This window comes from Nasonia vitripennis, chromosome 2, assembly GCF_009193385.2.
Source record: "Nasonia vitripennis strain AsymCx chromosome 2, Nvit_psr_1.1, whole genome shotgun sequence".
In the NCBI taxonomy this organism is placed as follows: Eukaryota; Metazoa; Arthropoda; class Insecta; order Hymenoptera; family Pteromalidae; genus Nasonia; species Nasonia vitripennis.
This window is the reverse complement of record NC_045758.1, coordinates 14,566,823-14,583,946: the sequence shown is the minus strand read 5'-3', so window position 1 is coordinate 14,583,946 and position 17,124 is coordinate 14,566,823. Positions and strand designations below refer to the sequence as shown.

At 48.6% G+C, this 17,124-nt stretch overlaps 1 protein-coding gene across 2 annotated transcripts in view; it reads right to left on the bottom strand.

The window, feature by feature from the left end:
* The window catches only part of LOC100120008 (venom dipeptidyl peptidase 4), a 197,356-nt gene extending 180,606 nt beyond the window's left edge, over positions 1-16,750 (bottom strand). The window contains exons 1-2 of one of the 2 annotated variants that reach the window (XM_008203938.4): positions 16,352-16,750; positions 13,623-13,966 (exon numbers count right to left, since the gene is read on the bottom strand). In XM_008203938.4, the coding sequence (XP_008202160.1) occupies positions 13,623-13,865 (243 nt within the window). In that variant the 5' untranslated portion in view covers positions 13,866-13,966; positions 16,352-16,750. Of the gene's footprint in view, positions 1-13,622; positions 13,967-16,351 lie in introns of those variants that run through there. The other variant, XM_008203940.4, reaches the window with a different exon arrangement.
* Between the last annotated feature and the right edge of the window lie 374 nt (positions 16,751-17,124).

The following is a 17,124-nucleotide window of genomic DNA, read 5'->3' as shown; positions in this document are numbered from 1 at the left end:
GATAATCGAATTTCGCGCGGGTAGGAATAGGGTAAAAAGATGGCCGATATTTGTCAGTGCAAAGTCGGCTCTCTCTCTCTCTCTCTCTCTCTCTCTCTCTCGCTGTAAAGCCATCGTAGCATATATACGGCTTCTCGATTCGCGGTCGCCGGACTTTTCCAGGCAAAAAGAGGAAGCAGAGGGAGAGAGCGTGTTGTATGGCACCTCGAGAGCGACTTGGAGCTATAGCGTGTCTATGCGAGCGCGGGAGGATTTTTCAAATAGTCAGCAGAGCGTATCGAGTGTGATAAACGCACGACTGCTGCAGGCCGAGTGTAGCGAATTTTATTTTCATTCGAGAGCAGTCCGAGCGGACACACACCCCCGCACATGCATGCGCACGGTCGCGAGATTCGGTGAAATATTCAGAGGCTCGAGAAAGAGAGGGAGGAAAGTTGGCAAGTGCAGAGACGTATCAGCGCCTACTGAGGACGACGATGATGATCCTCCATCATACACAGATATAGATATCGCGGCCCTGTATACACTCCCTTCGCTCGCGCATTACGTATTCTACATAGGGTACGAAGCTCTCTCAGAGCTCGAACGTCCCGGGCGGCACACGCGCGCAGTTATGTTAATCTCCGCGCGCAGCCGGCTCTCTTTCGCCTCTCCTCCTTTCTCTTACCGCACACAGCCTAGTTACACGCAGGCACACCGATATTCCTCATTACGCCCGCGCATGCATGCAAAGCTCTTATTTATAACACACACACACACACACACACGCGCGCGCGCGCGCTCGTCGCGTCGAGCTCTTTTCTCCGCTGCTCTATCCCGCATATAACAGGGCGCGCTGCGCCATTAGCCGCGCCGCGAGATCGCTACGTTATACGCGCGAGTACAAGTGCCCCGGGAACTTTGAACAAGAAAGCGCCGAGGGAGAGAGCGCGCCCTCTCGGATAATAATCCGGGGGATGAACGCGCGCGAGCGCGAGGGTATTGCAGAATTACGTCACGCACGTGTTGCTCCCTCTCTCACCGCGCGCGAGGGAAATCACTTGGACTGCTATATGCCACAGTACTGTTTATCTTATCAGCGCGCGGTCGGGAAAAAGTCGATCGGAAAATAACAACCGCGCCCCGCCAGCGAGCTAAATCTGCAGGGAAGCGATACTCGGGCTTCGCGAGATCGAAAGGCTATGGGCAAATTAGCTCCAAGTTGTTTCATACGACCGTTTGACGACGATATACCGAGCGAAGAGCAACGAAGCGTGTATTATACGTTATTTGCGTATACAGAGAAGGGGTTTTTCTCGCATTGCGCCCAGTCATTTGCCACACTCACTTTGCTATATTTCCGCGTCTCATTATTTTTAATGAGGAGCGCCCCTGCGCGCATAAGCATATCGCTGGAGTCAAGGAATTCTCTGAATGCTGCAGTCAATGCCCACTAGATATACCATCCGAGAGCGCTCGCTGGAGCGCATTCTTTTTGCTTTCATCCGAACCTTTTGTGCTCTCCGTCCTAATAAATATTTCTCGTATACCTCTCTCTCTCTCTCTCTCTCTCTCTCTCTCTCTCTCTCTCTCTCTCTCTCTCTCTCTTTTTGTCTTCCCGGGCTCCTCTTTATTAAAGTTCCGTCGTCGCACTGTAATTTTCATGCTGCTAAATGCCAGCGGGGAGAAATAAAGGAGACCCAGAGCTAGAGAGAGATCCGCGTACAATACAAAATATTCTCGAAGACTCTTTTAATTTATCGTCCGTGTTCTTTTTTCTTTCGGATACCATCGGGGTACGCCAAGGAAGATGACTCATTTTGATTTTCCATTGAGGTCTCTGCCTTGTGGGATGATCGATGGAGTCGGAATGCTGCCGTGTTTACTGCTCTGCGGAATAAACGTGGCAAGCGTTCTACTTGTAAAAAAAGTCATGGTAAGGGTTGCATTTTCTTAACATTTGAAATTAGAATCACTGTGATCAATGACATCAGAACAAATCAGTTTTGGATTAGACTCTATGCCATAACTGCCTATAACTGATCAAAGTCCAAGTTAAAGTCGCTAAGGTATAAGTCCTTAATCTGAGCCAAACAAAAAACGGTCGTGTACAACCGAGTCTACTATGTAATGCGCATATTTTACATTGCTTTTAACTCGATCAATACTTTATGAATGCGGATTACACGTACACAATGTAAAAAATGCTTCATTTTCACGGTAATTTGCGGAACTCTGTTGCGCGCGTTAACAATTCACGTCGCTAAATGGAAGCTCACAGTACACGCGAGTCGCGCAAAACTCTTGGATGATTCGACTATTCAATAGGTCAACTGGTCCATGCCACTATTTGCTTAAATATTTCCCGCTCCCCGTGGGGGACGTTGTGTTTGTGTGCCGGTAACTTTAGATCAAATGAATGTACTCGCTACGCACGCGGTAAATGACGTTTAACACTATGCGCTGATGGCACCGCACATTCGACAGAATCTCTCTCTCTCTCTCTCTCTCTCTCTCTCTCTCTCTCTCTCTCTCTCTCTCTCTCTCTCTCTCTCTCTCTCTCTCTCTCTCTCTCTCTCTCTCTCTAATTATACAAACTGTATACGTGTATAATATTGTGAATGTCCGAATGATATATTCACAGCTGCGGGGGATATTTGAATTTTGGTAGAATGTTTGCCTCGACAGCAGCCGAATATAGCCCAGGAGCGAGCGCGCGATTTAGTGACGTTGAAAATTCTTGAAAAGCAGGGCAAGGCGAAAAGAGTCGGATATATGGAGTTCAACGCATATGTACAAAGAAATGGCTTCTCATAAATGAAGAATAATGATCGGAGTTAGCGGCGACACGCCGCGCAATTTGAGGCAAACACTGCCTGCGTTCTGATACAGCCGGGAATAATGCGGAAAAAGCCCTGCCTTCGTCCGCGCACACGCGTCGCAGTTTTCAAATCAAATCGACTCAGTTTCCTTCTTTTTTTCCATTACAGTTGCGCAACAACAAAGTCATCGAAACAACGAAGTAATACGAAAGTATTTACTCGACGGTATTCGCAAAAACGCTCTTTCTGCGCGCGAAAAAATACCCATCATATCCGAGATATTTTCCCCGAAGCTTTTCTCTCGACTAAAGGGCATTTTTTCGAATTAACTCGCTCCGCGGAAGCTGCGATTGTATGACTAAAAACTGAAAATTTTCATCGGTACGTATACACAAGGCGCGAGCATTGTTCATTGTAACGAGCGCGCATTTGAATTTTAAAATTTCTCTCTCATCAGTGCATTATCCCCGATGTTTCTCGTGCTGCTGGTGCCGAGAGAGAAAACTGCACAATGGAAAAAAGCTCGTACGCACGCGTGTGCGCGAGCGAAAATCCTTTGCCGCAGTTTGCGATGCTGCGCCAACTAGAAAGAGGGAGAGGGAAAAGCTCAGCGCTCGCGCGTATTTTGCAATTTCACGGCGTATTACGGCCTATTCACACGTGTAACCCCGAAAGAACTTGGCTTTTCTTTCCGCCCGTGGATAGCCCCGTATTATGTAGAGGCTAAAAAAGCTCGCGCGAGCGGTCGCATATCACCGAGCACACGCAGGCTCGATCAGCCGTCGATTGGCACACAGCGCGTCGAAAATTCTCTCTCTCTTCGAAAAGCTCGGCTCCGCACAGACCGCACAGCCCATACAGCCATACACGCACACACTAAGCAGCGGGTCCATCGAATGACGGCGGCGGTAAGCCGGCGTTGGCACACGCAATAATTCAGCCCTGCCATTATTGGCGCAGTCCCATAAATTTGAATTACCCCCGGCGCGCGGAATATTAATAATCGAGCGTTACACCGGGAGCCGCGCGACGCGCGTGCGTGTGTACCGCTATATAACGTGCAGGTATATATAGACGCATGCAGCAGCCGCGCGGTGATCGAGTGCCGCTTAGACGCTGCGCGCGAATAAAAGCCTCTATGCAGATTTTCTCCGTCGTCAAGCGGCGCGGAGCTTCTGCTTCAAAGGCCGAGGCGGCTCTTGAAAAGCTGCCCCCGTCTTTTGCACCGGCGGCGGCGGGCCACACTCGGCGCTCATCCCCCGGCTATGATGAAGGACGTGAATAATGGAGAGCTAGGCTGTAGACTTAAAGGGCGATGGGATTCCGCTTTGCTGCGCGCGCGCGCGACTCTACGGCCGGGGCAGAGATGTTGATGATGTGGGAAACGACCGAGAGTTGAACAATTTTTGGTACGTTTTTTTCTTTTCAATCTAGCTCTTCTGTATCGGAATGGAGCTTTACTCTGCGATGTTATTTTTTTTATTTATTTATTTTTTTTTTTTTTAACAACTGTAAACCAATAATTTAGTTTCGACTTTTTTTGACGTCGGATAACTCGCGAGATGTTTTTAAAATATACGTTTTCGCTGGATTTTTGTTTCGCTCACGGATTTACAATGAAATATGCACTTTTAACGAGCGCGCGGAATAATATTACTCATATGTTGAGAACGATGAGGAAAAATTCAGTTAAAACTTCTGAACTGAAAGCTTTGTTTTCCGCGAATTACCAAAATAACAATCCTACAACAGCTAGTTAAAATTTATTTTCAAAATATCCTCTGCGGTTAGTTGAAAATTAAGAAGAACTTTTGTTTTATTGCAAATTCAAGCCGTTTCCATCACTCAGCGCTACGCAATCTTTCCAGTGAGATATATCCACGCACAGCTATATAAGAACGAATCGAAGCAAGCAACGGCACTGGGCACGGCAATACAGAGCAGCACAGCAGATCGAGAGTCAAACCGAGCGGACGAAGCAATCGCGCGCGCAAGACCAAAGTCCGAGCCGATAAAAAGCATGACAGCCGTAAGCGACGTCATAAGTCACGGTTCGCCGATGCCCAAGATTGCGCAGTGGATATACAGGTGTGTGTATCGGTGTCGCGGCAGCTGTTGGAGCGAGACTGAAATTACAGTATACACCTCGCGAGACCCGACCACAGAGCGCTGCATAATTCGTCGCTCAGCTTGTTTGTCGCGCATAATGTCCCCTCCGGCTAAGGAGGGCGAGTTTATCCCAATCCGAGCTCTCTCTCTGTCTCAAGACATCCTCTCGCCTGAGTCTATCCTCTGGCTTTCGGAGATAGCGAGATATAGGAAGGCCATTGCGCTTCCGTGAGAGAGAGAGAGAGAGAGAGGGAGAGTCGGGGACAAACAGAGCTATAACATCACACTGCGGCCGACGAGATGGAAGGAACGGGGGATGTGCGTCGGTGTCGAGCCTCTGCAGTGTCCGTACACAGATGTACATGCGCAATGGATATTCGCTCCGACTCTCTGCGATGCAGCCCATTGACCGCAAATTGCAGATTCGAGCCTCGGGGAATCGCGCATGCAAAGCTTGCGGCTTTAGGAAAGAGTGCGCGGCCTGTTCCTTCTCTCCCCGGCAGCTTCCCCCTCTATCTATAGACGGCGGAAATACGCGCATTTCAATATTTGAAGCTCTCGCGGCCACGCTTTTTCTCTCTCTCTCTCTCTTGCAGCGCCCGGGGCGGCTTCGCGCTCTATATAGCTATATCGAGAGCATTTGCATGATTTTGAGGGATTATGTGTTTTGCATTATTATGCGCGAGCTAGAGGTCTTTGTGCACCACCGGAAAAGGACGAGGCCGCTCGTCTTGTTCGCGCTGCTTTACCGCATCAGCTTCTGCCCTATCTCTCGCTCTCTCTTCTGTCCCGGCGTATTATATTCCATAGTCGCGCTCGGGGATGTTCCGCGAAATTTCCACGTCCGTCGCTGCGCTTTGTCGTTATAAAGCTTTTCCCAAATTACACGCGCCCACGCGCGCGGGCCGTCCTTTTGAGGCTCGACTTTTCTATTTATTTTCTAGTTTCCAAAGCCGGCTTAGCAAACATTTATGGAGATTTTTCGGCGGCCCGCGTGCACCAATAGTATAATCAAATCCGCTTTGCGGCTAGCTTACTACGGGGCCGTGCGGGGGAGGAAAAAAAGTCGTTTACTCAGCTCGTCCGCGGCGATACGAATTTTCCAATCCTGTTGCTTGTCTCGCGATGAATCTTTCAGAGACCGGAATGCGTATCAACGAAGGGCTCCCTTTTGTCAGCGAATCGAGAGTACACCCCCGCTCGGTTGGATTCGAATAAACCTGCAGTCAAGGGCCCTCGACGAATTCCCCGTTGTTATGGAGCTCGTTCTGAGCGATCCGTTTCATTGCAGACGCGACTTACGCGACAAAAAAAGGAAAATCACACTCGAAAGTTTGCCCGAGCAGAGGTATTTTTACTCCGCGAGTATAAACGATTCCCCCGGGTAAACATCTCTCGCGCGTCTCTCGATTCGCAATCTCGGAGTAACGACGCGCGCGCGCCGCGGTTCGTTTGTTCGCGATCTGTAATTCGATCGGAATACTGCGCGGGATGGAGGAGGAAAAACGAGGGGAGCGCTGCGGATGCAAGTTTCTTGCGCGAACTTTAGATAAGAGGCTAACGTCAGCTATTTTCGCGTTTCAGCAGGGCTACGCTGATATCCCCCGGCCGCACTGCCGCATGCGCCGTCCGCGGAGAATAAGCTGCATTGGCATATTGGCCATCGGGTCAGCCCCGCAGTCGGAGTAGAGAGAGAGAGAGACTCGTGTACGTGTACGTGCGTTGCGCTATGCTGGCTGTCTCTCGACTCTACTGCGCGATTCGATTTCGCGGATGGGTATTAGCTTCGACACCCGGGCCAGCTCTCGAATATAATGCTGCCGGGCTGTATATTGGAGGAGGAGGTGGATTCGAGTTCCGCGTCGCCGTGCTCATGTTTTTTGATGCCCTGCGACGATGTCCTCTTCGGATACACCGAATCCTCTGTCTGCGGTCTCAGCTCTGGCTGAGAGCTTTTCTATTCGATGCGAGAGATACGCGACGCTAAAATTAGAATCCAGCTATAATGGACGATTTGTTGTATATTATACTTTATCGCGCTAATTTACGGAAGCACTCTTACGCACTTTAACGCATTTATTTCGAGAAATGCAGCGTCGAAAATATATGTAAATAATTACGCGTTATCGCATCAGGCGCATTAATGTATGTATTATAATACCAGTGCTGAATTTAAATTACCTCGGAGAAAGCCAGCATGCGCTGCGCATAATTACAAAATCAGCGGATCGGTTAACTGCGAGTATACCACACGCGCATTACACGTACGAACGCACTCGACGGGTCTGCAGAGAGAAATGCAAAGGTATTTAAAGCATTTTTTGATAATCCGCAACGGAAGGGGAACCGCGTGGTAAGAAGAGCTGATTCGAGCGAGTAAACTAGGCAATCCCAGCCTGAAATTGAAGCATGAATCAGTTGAATGGGAGAATCAATTTAGTCGTTCACACTCCATCAGACGCGAAGCGGAGTATGGATTTACACGAGCCACGTACGACGGACGGATCCCCCCAGAAGCGAGTGATGATTGACGAAGAGAGAGGTCGAATAAGCCGAAATATCGAAATCAGCGGCTGCATTTACAATAAATACGCGACGCATATCAGCTGGCAAATCGGCCTGGCGTAGCACGACGATCGCATCCGCAGGCGCGTCACGAAAAGTCAGCTCGATAGCTATAACGCGGCCGTGACAGCATCGTAGATAATCTCCTCTGGTCTTCGGGGCGGCGACGCGTCGCGCGCGAGTCAGCTCTCTCGGCCAGCACGGATACATCGAGCTGCAGCGGCACGTACAATACACATAGAGAGAGAGAGAGAGAGAGAGAAACGCGGCCTTGATTCCGGCCATACCGGCAGTGCGGCGGCAGCTCTCGAATATGCATTCTGCGCGATTATGAGCGGCGAGCGCGCCTAATTTATGGTATCCGCGCTGCTCCAGTGCGCAGCATGTCGCAGAGGGCAACTGCACTCTCCGTCTCTCTCTCTCTCTCTCTCTCTCTCTCTCTCTCTCTCTCTCTCTCTCTCTCTCGGGCGCTAATGTCGCGCTACGGCGCAGCAGCTTTGGCCGCGTGCGTAATCGGCATCGAGAACAAGCGGTGCGCGCGCGCCGCAGCGGCTGCCACGTCCATCAAAATATCGGACACTCCGCGCGCGAGGCAGAGAGAGAGAGCTGGGCAGTGTCGCCGGCTCATTATTAACGCCGGACCTATCGCTCGGCTTAAATGCCCGCAAATTATTGTTTAACCGTTCAATACTTGCTCTTTCGCTCCATGCGCGCGGCGAGATACATGACTGCTGAGTTTATGGAGAAGCCTCAATGAAGGAGTAAACAATCGACGCGTATGGGATATAGTGAAGTCGTCAAATCTTTTGTTCGAAACGTTTGGGAAATTTGCGAAAATGCACGAGTGTCAATGTACATGCTATTTTTAAAGATTCAGATTTAGATTCAAACGAGCTTTTATACCCATTCATCATTCGAACTCGGCAACTTATCAATACCCAATATCAATTTTCATTGATACGTACTAATTCAACTCCATTCATCTGCAGAGGCGCAATTAATCACCCATTTACGCGTGTCGCCGTCGCTGTCGATGTCTATTAATAGCCATGCTTCTTCGCTATCAGTGGCACAGCTTGAGCTGACCTCGCGTCAACCGTATGTGTGTCTATATTTGTCGGTTTGCAACAATTGCACGCATATTATTATGAAAAATGTGCCGCGCGAGCGGCTCTAATCGGACCCGAAAAGTTAAGCTTTGACATTCCTTTTCAAATGCATTCTGAATTACAAGTCCTGCGCGAGTATAAACAAACTGTGCCAATGACTCTGCGCTGAGTAGATTTCTCGCTTTCAGTGTACTAGAAGAATAATTAAAAGCCGCGCGCTCAGCACTGCAGCAGGCTGAACAACCTTCACGAGGAAATCCAGGAAGCGTAAAATTAAGGGACTTGGAAAATTCGCTTAATTATGCAATATTACGACGTTTAATCATCTCTGTAATAGTAAATAACTGGCTTAGTACAATATTTACAAAGTGAACCAGAGCACAGAGCAAACCTTTCATTAAAGAAGTTGACTGGCTTAAGAGCTCGTTAAACGTAATTTTTAAGCGTTTCCATAATCGTTTACTTGATGAACGAGCGCAATATGGCCACTTTACGAACTTCACTCTATACAGTCGGGAAGGGCTGGATGCTTTGAAGGATTTGTGAAATGACTAAGTGCTTGGTTAATGATTACCCAACCCCGAATCTTCATTATTGCAAATTTGCACACAACGCATCGTCGAAAAATGAGTCCGAATCACTCAAAGCTCCGGTACAGGTATATAATCACGGATCTGTTTGCCGTCTTTCACGAGCCCGTCGTCAGCAGACAGTGTTGTTCTTCCATAATAGCACATGCTCTCCGATTTAATTTCCACAAAACAAATTTGCCCATCGTCAACTCGACGAGAACTCTCTCCGCGCTCTACACTCGCGAAAATACTATACAAGTATGTATAAGAGATTCGTCAAACTTTCCGCGCAGTTGGAAACAAAGTTTCGGCCCGGGGAGAAGAAGCGCAAACGTAACGTTCTCTCTCACTCCAAGTCGAAACTCGAAAGCGGCCTCCCACAATGCAAATGAAGTCCGCGAGCGTACAATAGATCGATCAAAATGTCAGCGGCAAGCCATTTTTTATCAGCCGGCAGCCCTTTCGTCTCATATCGCGCTGCTGCTGCTGCTGCTGCTGCTGCTGCTGCTGCACGAGGAAGCCACTTTACGAGTGTTTTCAAGTGCCCGCACCGCCGACTATACTTTCTCGATAACTTTTCCGCAACCGACGAGCGGGATATACAAGACTCGATGCTCACGGCGAATATTCATTTATACTGCCTGCTGCGTCGGTGCGCTGAAAAATAGCATAAAGCTGCTGCTGCGGCGAGTAAAATGTGAAGCCTTTTAGTATAGAATAGAGGCGAGCTCTCGTTCGCCGATGTATTATCTTACGTATAGACGCCGAAGCTGCAGGTATTTTTAATAAAACTCGTTATTTTCAGATAGCCTGCGAGTGGCAGCTGGCTGATGGCGAGCGCAGGACATGCCCACGGGCAGTGTATACTCCCCGTTCTCTATACCTGATGATGCGCGGCATCGAGACTCGGGTTCTCGTTAAACATTTTCGAGTCCCCAGGGGAGGCTCTTTTGTCCGCGGCTTGCGATTGACAGAGTATAGAACTTGCCCTTGTGATTCTGATGGATAACGTTGTCGAAGTCTTACGCAACGAGAGAGTGAGTTAATTATGCTTCGACGGGCAATTTGCAAATTGAAAATTAGTTAATGCTTAACGAGGACGCGATATCGAGCCTGCGGAAAACACCCCTCCGTGTAATTGAGGCTGTACTGCCTAAATTTTCATTTCAGCTTTTGTCCATGAGCGATGCGACGAGGTTTCTAATTAAGGGGCTGAAGGTACGATTGATAAAAGGAGCAATTCATTCGTATACGTGTAATGGTTCACTTATAATCATGTACTTTGTAATTCAGGTCGGAACGCCGGTAACACTGTCCAATACAAAAGCAGCAACTACGTCTATAGATCAGCGGCTCGCCGATACAGAACAAACTAATTAATTAATCGCCCGCAGTAGAGCGCGCCATCTGTTGATATCGGGGGTTACGGAATATTGTCAATTTGCAATGTAAAGGGGGGAGGGGGTGGGGAGCCCGGCGAGATCTAAGACAATGCGGCGGTAGCTCCCCCGGAAGATCATGTCCAGCTATGGATAATCAGTTAAAGGAGCCGAGGCAATACATCACCTAACGTTAACTAGCATCCGCAGAGCGCGGCCGGGCGGTTAATGGCGCGACGTGAGTTATAGTCCGGGTAATTAAATAAAGAAATAGCCCGGGAGAGAGATTAGCTTTTACACTTTTATTCGCCTGGAAAATTTATCATTCATTGCATGTAGGTGTGTGTGTGTGTGTGTGTAAAAACTCCTCGGGCAATTAGCGAAACTTCCAGGGCTGCGCGGGGTTAAATTTTCCATTCGCGCACACGATCGAACGGCTGCGATGGCGATAATCCTGCTTTTAGCCGGCGACGAAAAATCCCGGAGAGAATCTTCCGAGCTCGAAACACAGCATTAGCGGAAGACTGCGCGCAATTGTGATAGTAAAAGCTACGTAGCAGCAGGAGCTACGAGAATGAGCAGAGGTAAGAGGGAGAGAGAGAGAGAGAGAGAGAGAGAGAGAGAGAGCATCATGAAAGCTCTCGGCTGTTCATAAAAATTTCAATTTCCCCGCTGCGCTGAAGTGGCGCAAGATTTGTCGTTAGCCCCCTCGAGCAGCCAAGCAGTGCGGCCGAAATTAAAAGTGTAAATGGGACAGGTATTATTAATCTTGGAAGAAAGCCGCCGCCGCCGCCGCCGCCGCCGCCTCGCGCGCGGACAATTTCGCGTAGGTGAATTACAAGTCGTCGCAGCGCACTCTTTCCGGCCTGCTAGCGCCGCCGCTGCTGCTGCTGCCGCTGCATTCCTCTGTGCTGCTGCTGCAGCAGCCCTTTCTACGCCCATCCCTTTTTATCGCTCGTTGCCTGCGCGAGTTTACGAGCAGCCAGTCGAGGCGGCGAGCTCATATAATTTACCTCGCTCTCAGCCGCCCCCCCCCCCCCCCCGGGCTGCGCGCGCTGTCCCGCGTGAATTTTCCTCCTCCGGCCTTTTTCACTGAACGTCGTTAAAGAGCCTACCACCTACCTACCTACCTAAGCAGTTGTCGCGCTACATCGATTTTCTCCTGCGCTGACGAGCAAACTGCCAAGATTCAAGTTCACCCTGCTACAGCACCGGCAGTTAGCCCCCTCCCTGTGCTTGATGAATCAAACTTACGCTTTTTATAATGCCCCGGCTGTACATTTCTCTCGCGCCTAATGAGTTTGCTTTGCGCGCGCGGCTCTTAATCACGTTAAGCCAGTAAATGAAAGAGCACGAGCGGGAGAAATAACGTATACCTTCGTAAATCTATAAATAAGGGGCTACTACCCCCTATTATCTCCGCACTGTTTTACCGACCGCGCAGGAACGAGTAAACGCCGTTTCATTTATTGACGATAAGCGACGCAATTATTTCAGTCGTGGGAGAAAAGAAAAATTCACGCACCGAGTAGGCGTTGAGTAACCTTTTTTCTAGATTCAATCCGAACTAGGCTATTGTGAAATTCCTGGAACTTTCCTCGTGTGTACGACGAGATGAACAACTTTTCAAAGTTTCCCGCCCCCGCGCGCGCAGTCGTGAGAGAAATGGCGAAGCTCCGAAAATGTATGGAGCCCTCCTTGTGTACAGCTTCGCGTATATGACAAGTTGAATGTGAGCTAGTTTTGTCCTTGTACCAAACACGCAACAGCGCGCGCGAACTCTCGCCAGGAAAAAGCTTTCGAGGGAAAAACGGATAAGTCGTGGAATTTTGAAAAGTCGCGGAGTAGCTTATTTTGCTCTCAAAAATAGGCGTGTAACAATGAACGATCGTGTTTTCCTCTCTCGGTTCGTAATGAATGGCGATACGTAGAAACGCAATTGAAATCTCTTGCAACTTTCGATACAAGCAGGAAATATTATTAAAAAAAAAGATTGCTCTGCATCGTTGCGTGCGCGTATTCTTCGACGGACGTTTTATTAATTTTTCGGAGGTTTTGAAGCCGCTTTATTAAAGTCCATGACTCAACGCTCCAAGCGTCTGCTCTCTCGAGAGAACAATTTTATCTCTATTTAGATAGCGAGTGCTAAAATGCGCCGTACATCTTATTAGCCCAGCAGTGCACACACGACGCCAGTCGTCGTCGTCGGTGTTTACGTTCTCTCAGGAATCCCACAGTTCTTAGAATTCGTCACAGGCTGAAATTCACTGTTCAGCTCGCGTTTACGCGCTCTCTCTCTCTCTCTCTCTCTCTCTCTCTCTCTCTCTCTCGCTCGCACTTTTTCAAAATAAAAGCTTTGATAAAAACAGCGCTGCGAAAAATCTCGGTTGCGCAACGTTCTTCGCACACAAGAATAACGCGCAGTGCAATCATCATTATCGCTCGCTTCATCCGGGTATGAGCGTGTGTCAGTGCGCTGCGCAGAGCTCCGACGGGTAATGCAAATTTATCGAAGTGTCTAATTTAACTGGAGTGTTGGAAGCTCCCTTTTTCATCAAGTATTTATGTCAGCGAGGCTCATAGCTCTTACTTCGGGCGGGCATGCAGCAGCAGTAGCACACCCACACAGAGATTCTCTCTCCGAGCTTTCACGGTCCTCGCATAAATCGTTCGATTTCGCCGATAAATTGAACCTAAGTAAAACGGAATTCGGAGCCATCAGCTAACGCAAGACTTATTATCTCCATGCAGGCAGTCTCTTGCTCCTCCGCAAATTCTGGATCGATTTTGCGCCGGTTGACGAGAGAGCGAGTGCGGGGGCGGCTCTCTCTCTCTCTCTCTCTCTCTCTCTCTCTCTCTCTCTTTGGCCAACTCGAACTTTTATATTGCCTCGCTTTAATGGAACTCGCGACAATGGATCGCTTGCACTTGTTGAAAAATACTTGTCTACTCCTCAGCGGGCGAGGGATCGTCTTTTTATAAACAAACACGCGAGTGTGTCAACAGCGAGATGAAGAAGATAAGAAGAAGAAGAAGAAGAAGAAGAAGAAGAAGAAGAAGAAGAGTAGGAGGAGGAGGAGGACTCACCCTTCGCCGATGCATCAAAGTAATCCTGTTCCTCCGTATGTGCTTCGGCTTTCTCTGTAGTCCGACGAGCGGTACGTGATTGCCGTTGATTAAGGGATCGATCGAGTCCTCGTTGTCGCTATTGTTCGGATCGCTGATGAAACCGAGCGCCTCGAGTCTGCTGATTTTCTCGCTTCTCGCGGCCGACGACGATGACTGCTGCTGCTGCTGCTGCTGCTGCTCCTGCATGTACCGGTAGACCATATTCTCTCGGCTGCAGCCATCTATTGTGACACACTCACGATCTCTATGCGACTATGCACACATCACTCGCGCCTTTTCGTGCTGCTGCTGCTTCGCGGGCTCTGCGGAAAAGAAGAACGATATGGAGCAGAGGCATACGAATAAGATACGCGGCTGCTGCTACTGCCAGAACTCGATTTATCGCGGGCTTGATACGCCGTGTGACTCCTCTCCGGAGAGTCGGAAAAGAGAAAGGAGAATACAGCTGCTGTAAGAAATGTAGTTCGATATATTCCGTGAAAAGCCTGCATCTGTTCTGATTTCGAACGGCCGCGAGAGGGGAACGAAAATTTATATACGCATAACGCAACGCGGAGCTCTCTCGCTCTCGTAAATTGTGTTTTTCGAAAATTGAAAGGAGAATCGAATCTCGGTTTCATTGGCTTATGCAGCTGTTGGACCTACGCCGCCGACGAAAAAGCTAGGCCAAGTCGGTAATAGCACGGCGGAGCTATAACAATGGCGAAACACGCAAACAACTAGGTTGGATGTTCGAATTCGGCTAATAAAGGGATTTGTTTTCACGGAAAATATGCACATTGTCGAGGTTGAACAAGAGGAGGTCGAACATTGCGAAACTTTGCTCTTGCGTCACATATAACTCTGTAATGCGAATGAATGAACAATTGTGCGGCTGGCTGCGCGAAAGTTATGCTTGACCTTCAAACTGGCGGTTAACTATATACGCGATGTAACACACTCGTCATTGTTATTTTCTTTGTACGAACTCTGCGGAAGCACGCTTATCGAAATGTAAACGATTCAGCAGTCTCTATATTTTTTTAATCTTCAGCGCGGTTTCTGTGATTTACATTTATCTTGTTTTAACAGCGTTAGGTGTTTACGATTGCAAAGAGCATCCGCGGCTTGCTGACGAAACTATGTTAATACATTGATAAGGGGAGCGTTGTTCCAACAGAGTGCGTAGATAATGCATTTTAATAATTTAAAGTTATATCGTGTATTTCGAATAAAATTTTGACGTTGATGGTGACATCCACTCTGCATATGTGAAATTTGTATAAAAGCCGTGCTAAAAAGCTCCGCAAAAATAAAGCTGTACGCGAGAGCTATTATCAAAAACAAGGTAAGGCGCGCTTTTGAAAAGTTAATGTCGCGGAAACACTATACATTTTATCGTTGCCTCGTGAGCCAGACTATTATCACACCCGCTGTAATGTGGCTCATTGTAACGTTGCGGATAAAAGTTGTATGAATTAGTTTTATCGAAGTAGCATAGGTTTCTGCGAAAGAATCGAATACACACACACACACACACACACACACACACCGACGGATACTCAAAATTGCAAAGATAACCGAGCTTGCGATCGAGCCGTTCGCCCGACACCGCATATAAACCAGCGGTTTAAACGAAAACTACGAGGCTAACGAAGCACGCTCGATAAATATCAAACAGCACTGGCCAACTAGCCGCGATCGGCGATCTAAAGCAAACGCGAAAAGAGAAGAAACGCGAAAGGCTGCTATATAGATAAAAAGGACTCAGCTATTCCGCTCGCCAAATTCGCGCGCAGGGTCGGTTTACCCGCAGAACGCAAACTTCACTTCGCCGACTGTGTAGCTTTGTTTCACCCGTACATGCCTCCGCCATTATATACTCGCTCTCTCTCTCTCTCTCTCTCTGCAGCAGTGGAAAACTATTCGCGGCACTCGCGGCAGTGAAAGCGAGCATTTTTCCTCCGGGCCGTACGAGGATTACGCACACACACGCGCGTACCTATATACACATAGCGTGTACGCATATTGCGAATCTATTCACGCTCCTATACACGCACTCTCGCCGCATGCAAGAATAGCCGCTGCAGCGTATGGAGACGAGAGTAGTGAATTTGTCATCTCAATACGCGAGCTAAGGCGAGCCGTAATTTGACCTTTCACTTTCCTCTCCGGCCCTCCTATGTTTTTTCAGCGACTCAACTTTTTCATCACAATCGTGATCGATGGCGCGAGGATTCCTGTCCGTAATACCGAAAACGAGCGCGCGAGCTAGCGATGAAATAAAAGCCATATCCGCGACGATATTCGAGAGTTTGCGCGACTGCAGTATACGTTCGTTCGAAAAGCCATCACTCGAAATAGATTCGCAAATTTGAAACCCGAAGCAGTGTACGTCAGTGGGTAGAGAAAAAACAAGGAGCTTCCAATCTTCCAAAAAAAAAACTGCTGGCTCGATGATGGACGCGACATTTCGCTAAGGCCTTTCCGGCAGCAGCCGCAACTCGTGTGCGGATAACCAAACGATCGTCGAAGAAAACAACGACGAAAATAGAGACGCTCGCTCCATTTACCGTGACGCAGCATCACACACAGCTGCTAAAATAGCGAAAGGATTTCCCGGCGCACTACTGCACACGCGAGACCCGCCGCGCGATTTAGAAAGTCGACTTTATACACATATATACAGCACCCATCGCTGCACTCACCTCCTCTCTCGACCCTCTCTCGACGTGCCGCAATTTCCGACCTTTGTACTCTTGTAGATCTAGCGCATCCTCCTGCGGCACGGCAGTCGGCACCGGTGCAGTTACTCTTTTTTTCGGCCTCGTTTGTTCTCTCCGTGCGAAAAACTCGTGTCACTGCAATATCCTCTCGCACGACGTCTCGTCCATCAACGCTCTTCTCTCGAGCACGAGCGGAACTGACGAGCTTCAACGATTGAATAACGCGAAGACAGTAGGTATCTTACGAGTAGACTAAAAACACGGCGACTTGGCTTCCGCGAAGACGCTTTTCCCGTTTTTGTTTTGAAAAAGAACGTTATTCCGCGAGCTGCGCGCGAGTCCCGAACTCCCGAACGTCCGAACGTCGAGCGACTCGCACGCGTACTGGCCGATAATTCGCTTCAGCGCCGCTAGTAGAAATCGCGCGCGAATTTGCTCCGCTTCTTGGAATTCGCTGCACTCGTTAGATCCGGCGTTGCTCGTGAGTGTGTGTGTGTGTGTGTGTGCACGTGCGTTTTCTTTTGTTTTAGGCTTGACAACACACTCGATCCTGATCTACTGCGTGATGATAGGTACTCTTTAGTGAACGCCTTGGTTTGCGTTTACGTAATATATTGATTCCGGCCTAATCTTATGTTCTTCAATAATAAACCATTGGGCACGATATGTCAAAAAAATTTGGATTCCTCGAATCAGAAAGAAAGCCGTTGACCGTGCACATTTTAACGTCACGAATTGATTTGAATTTGAACATA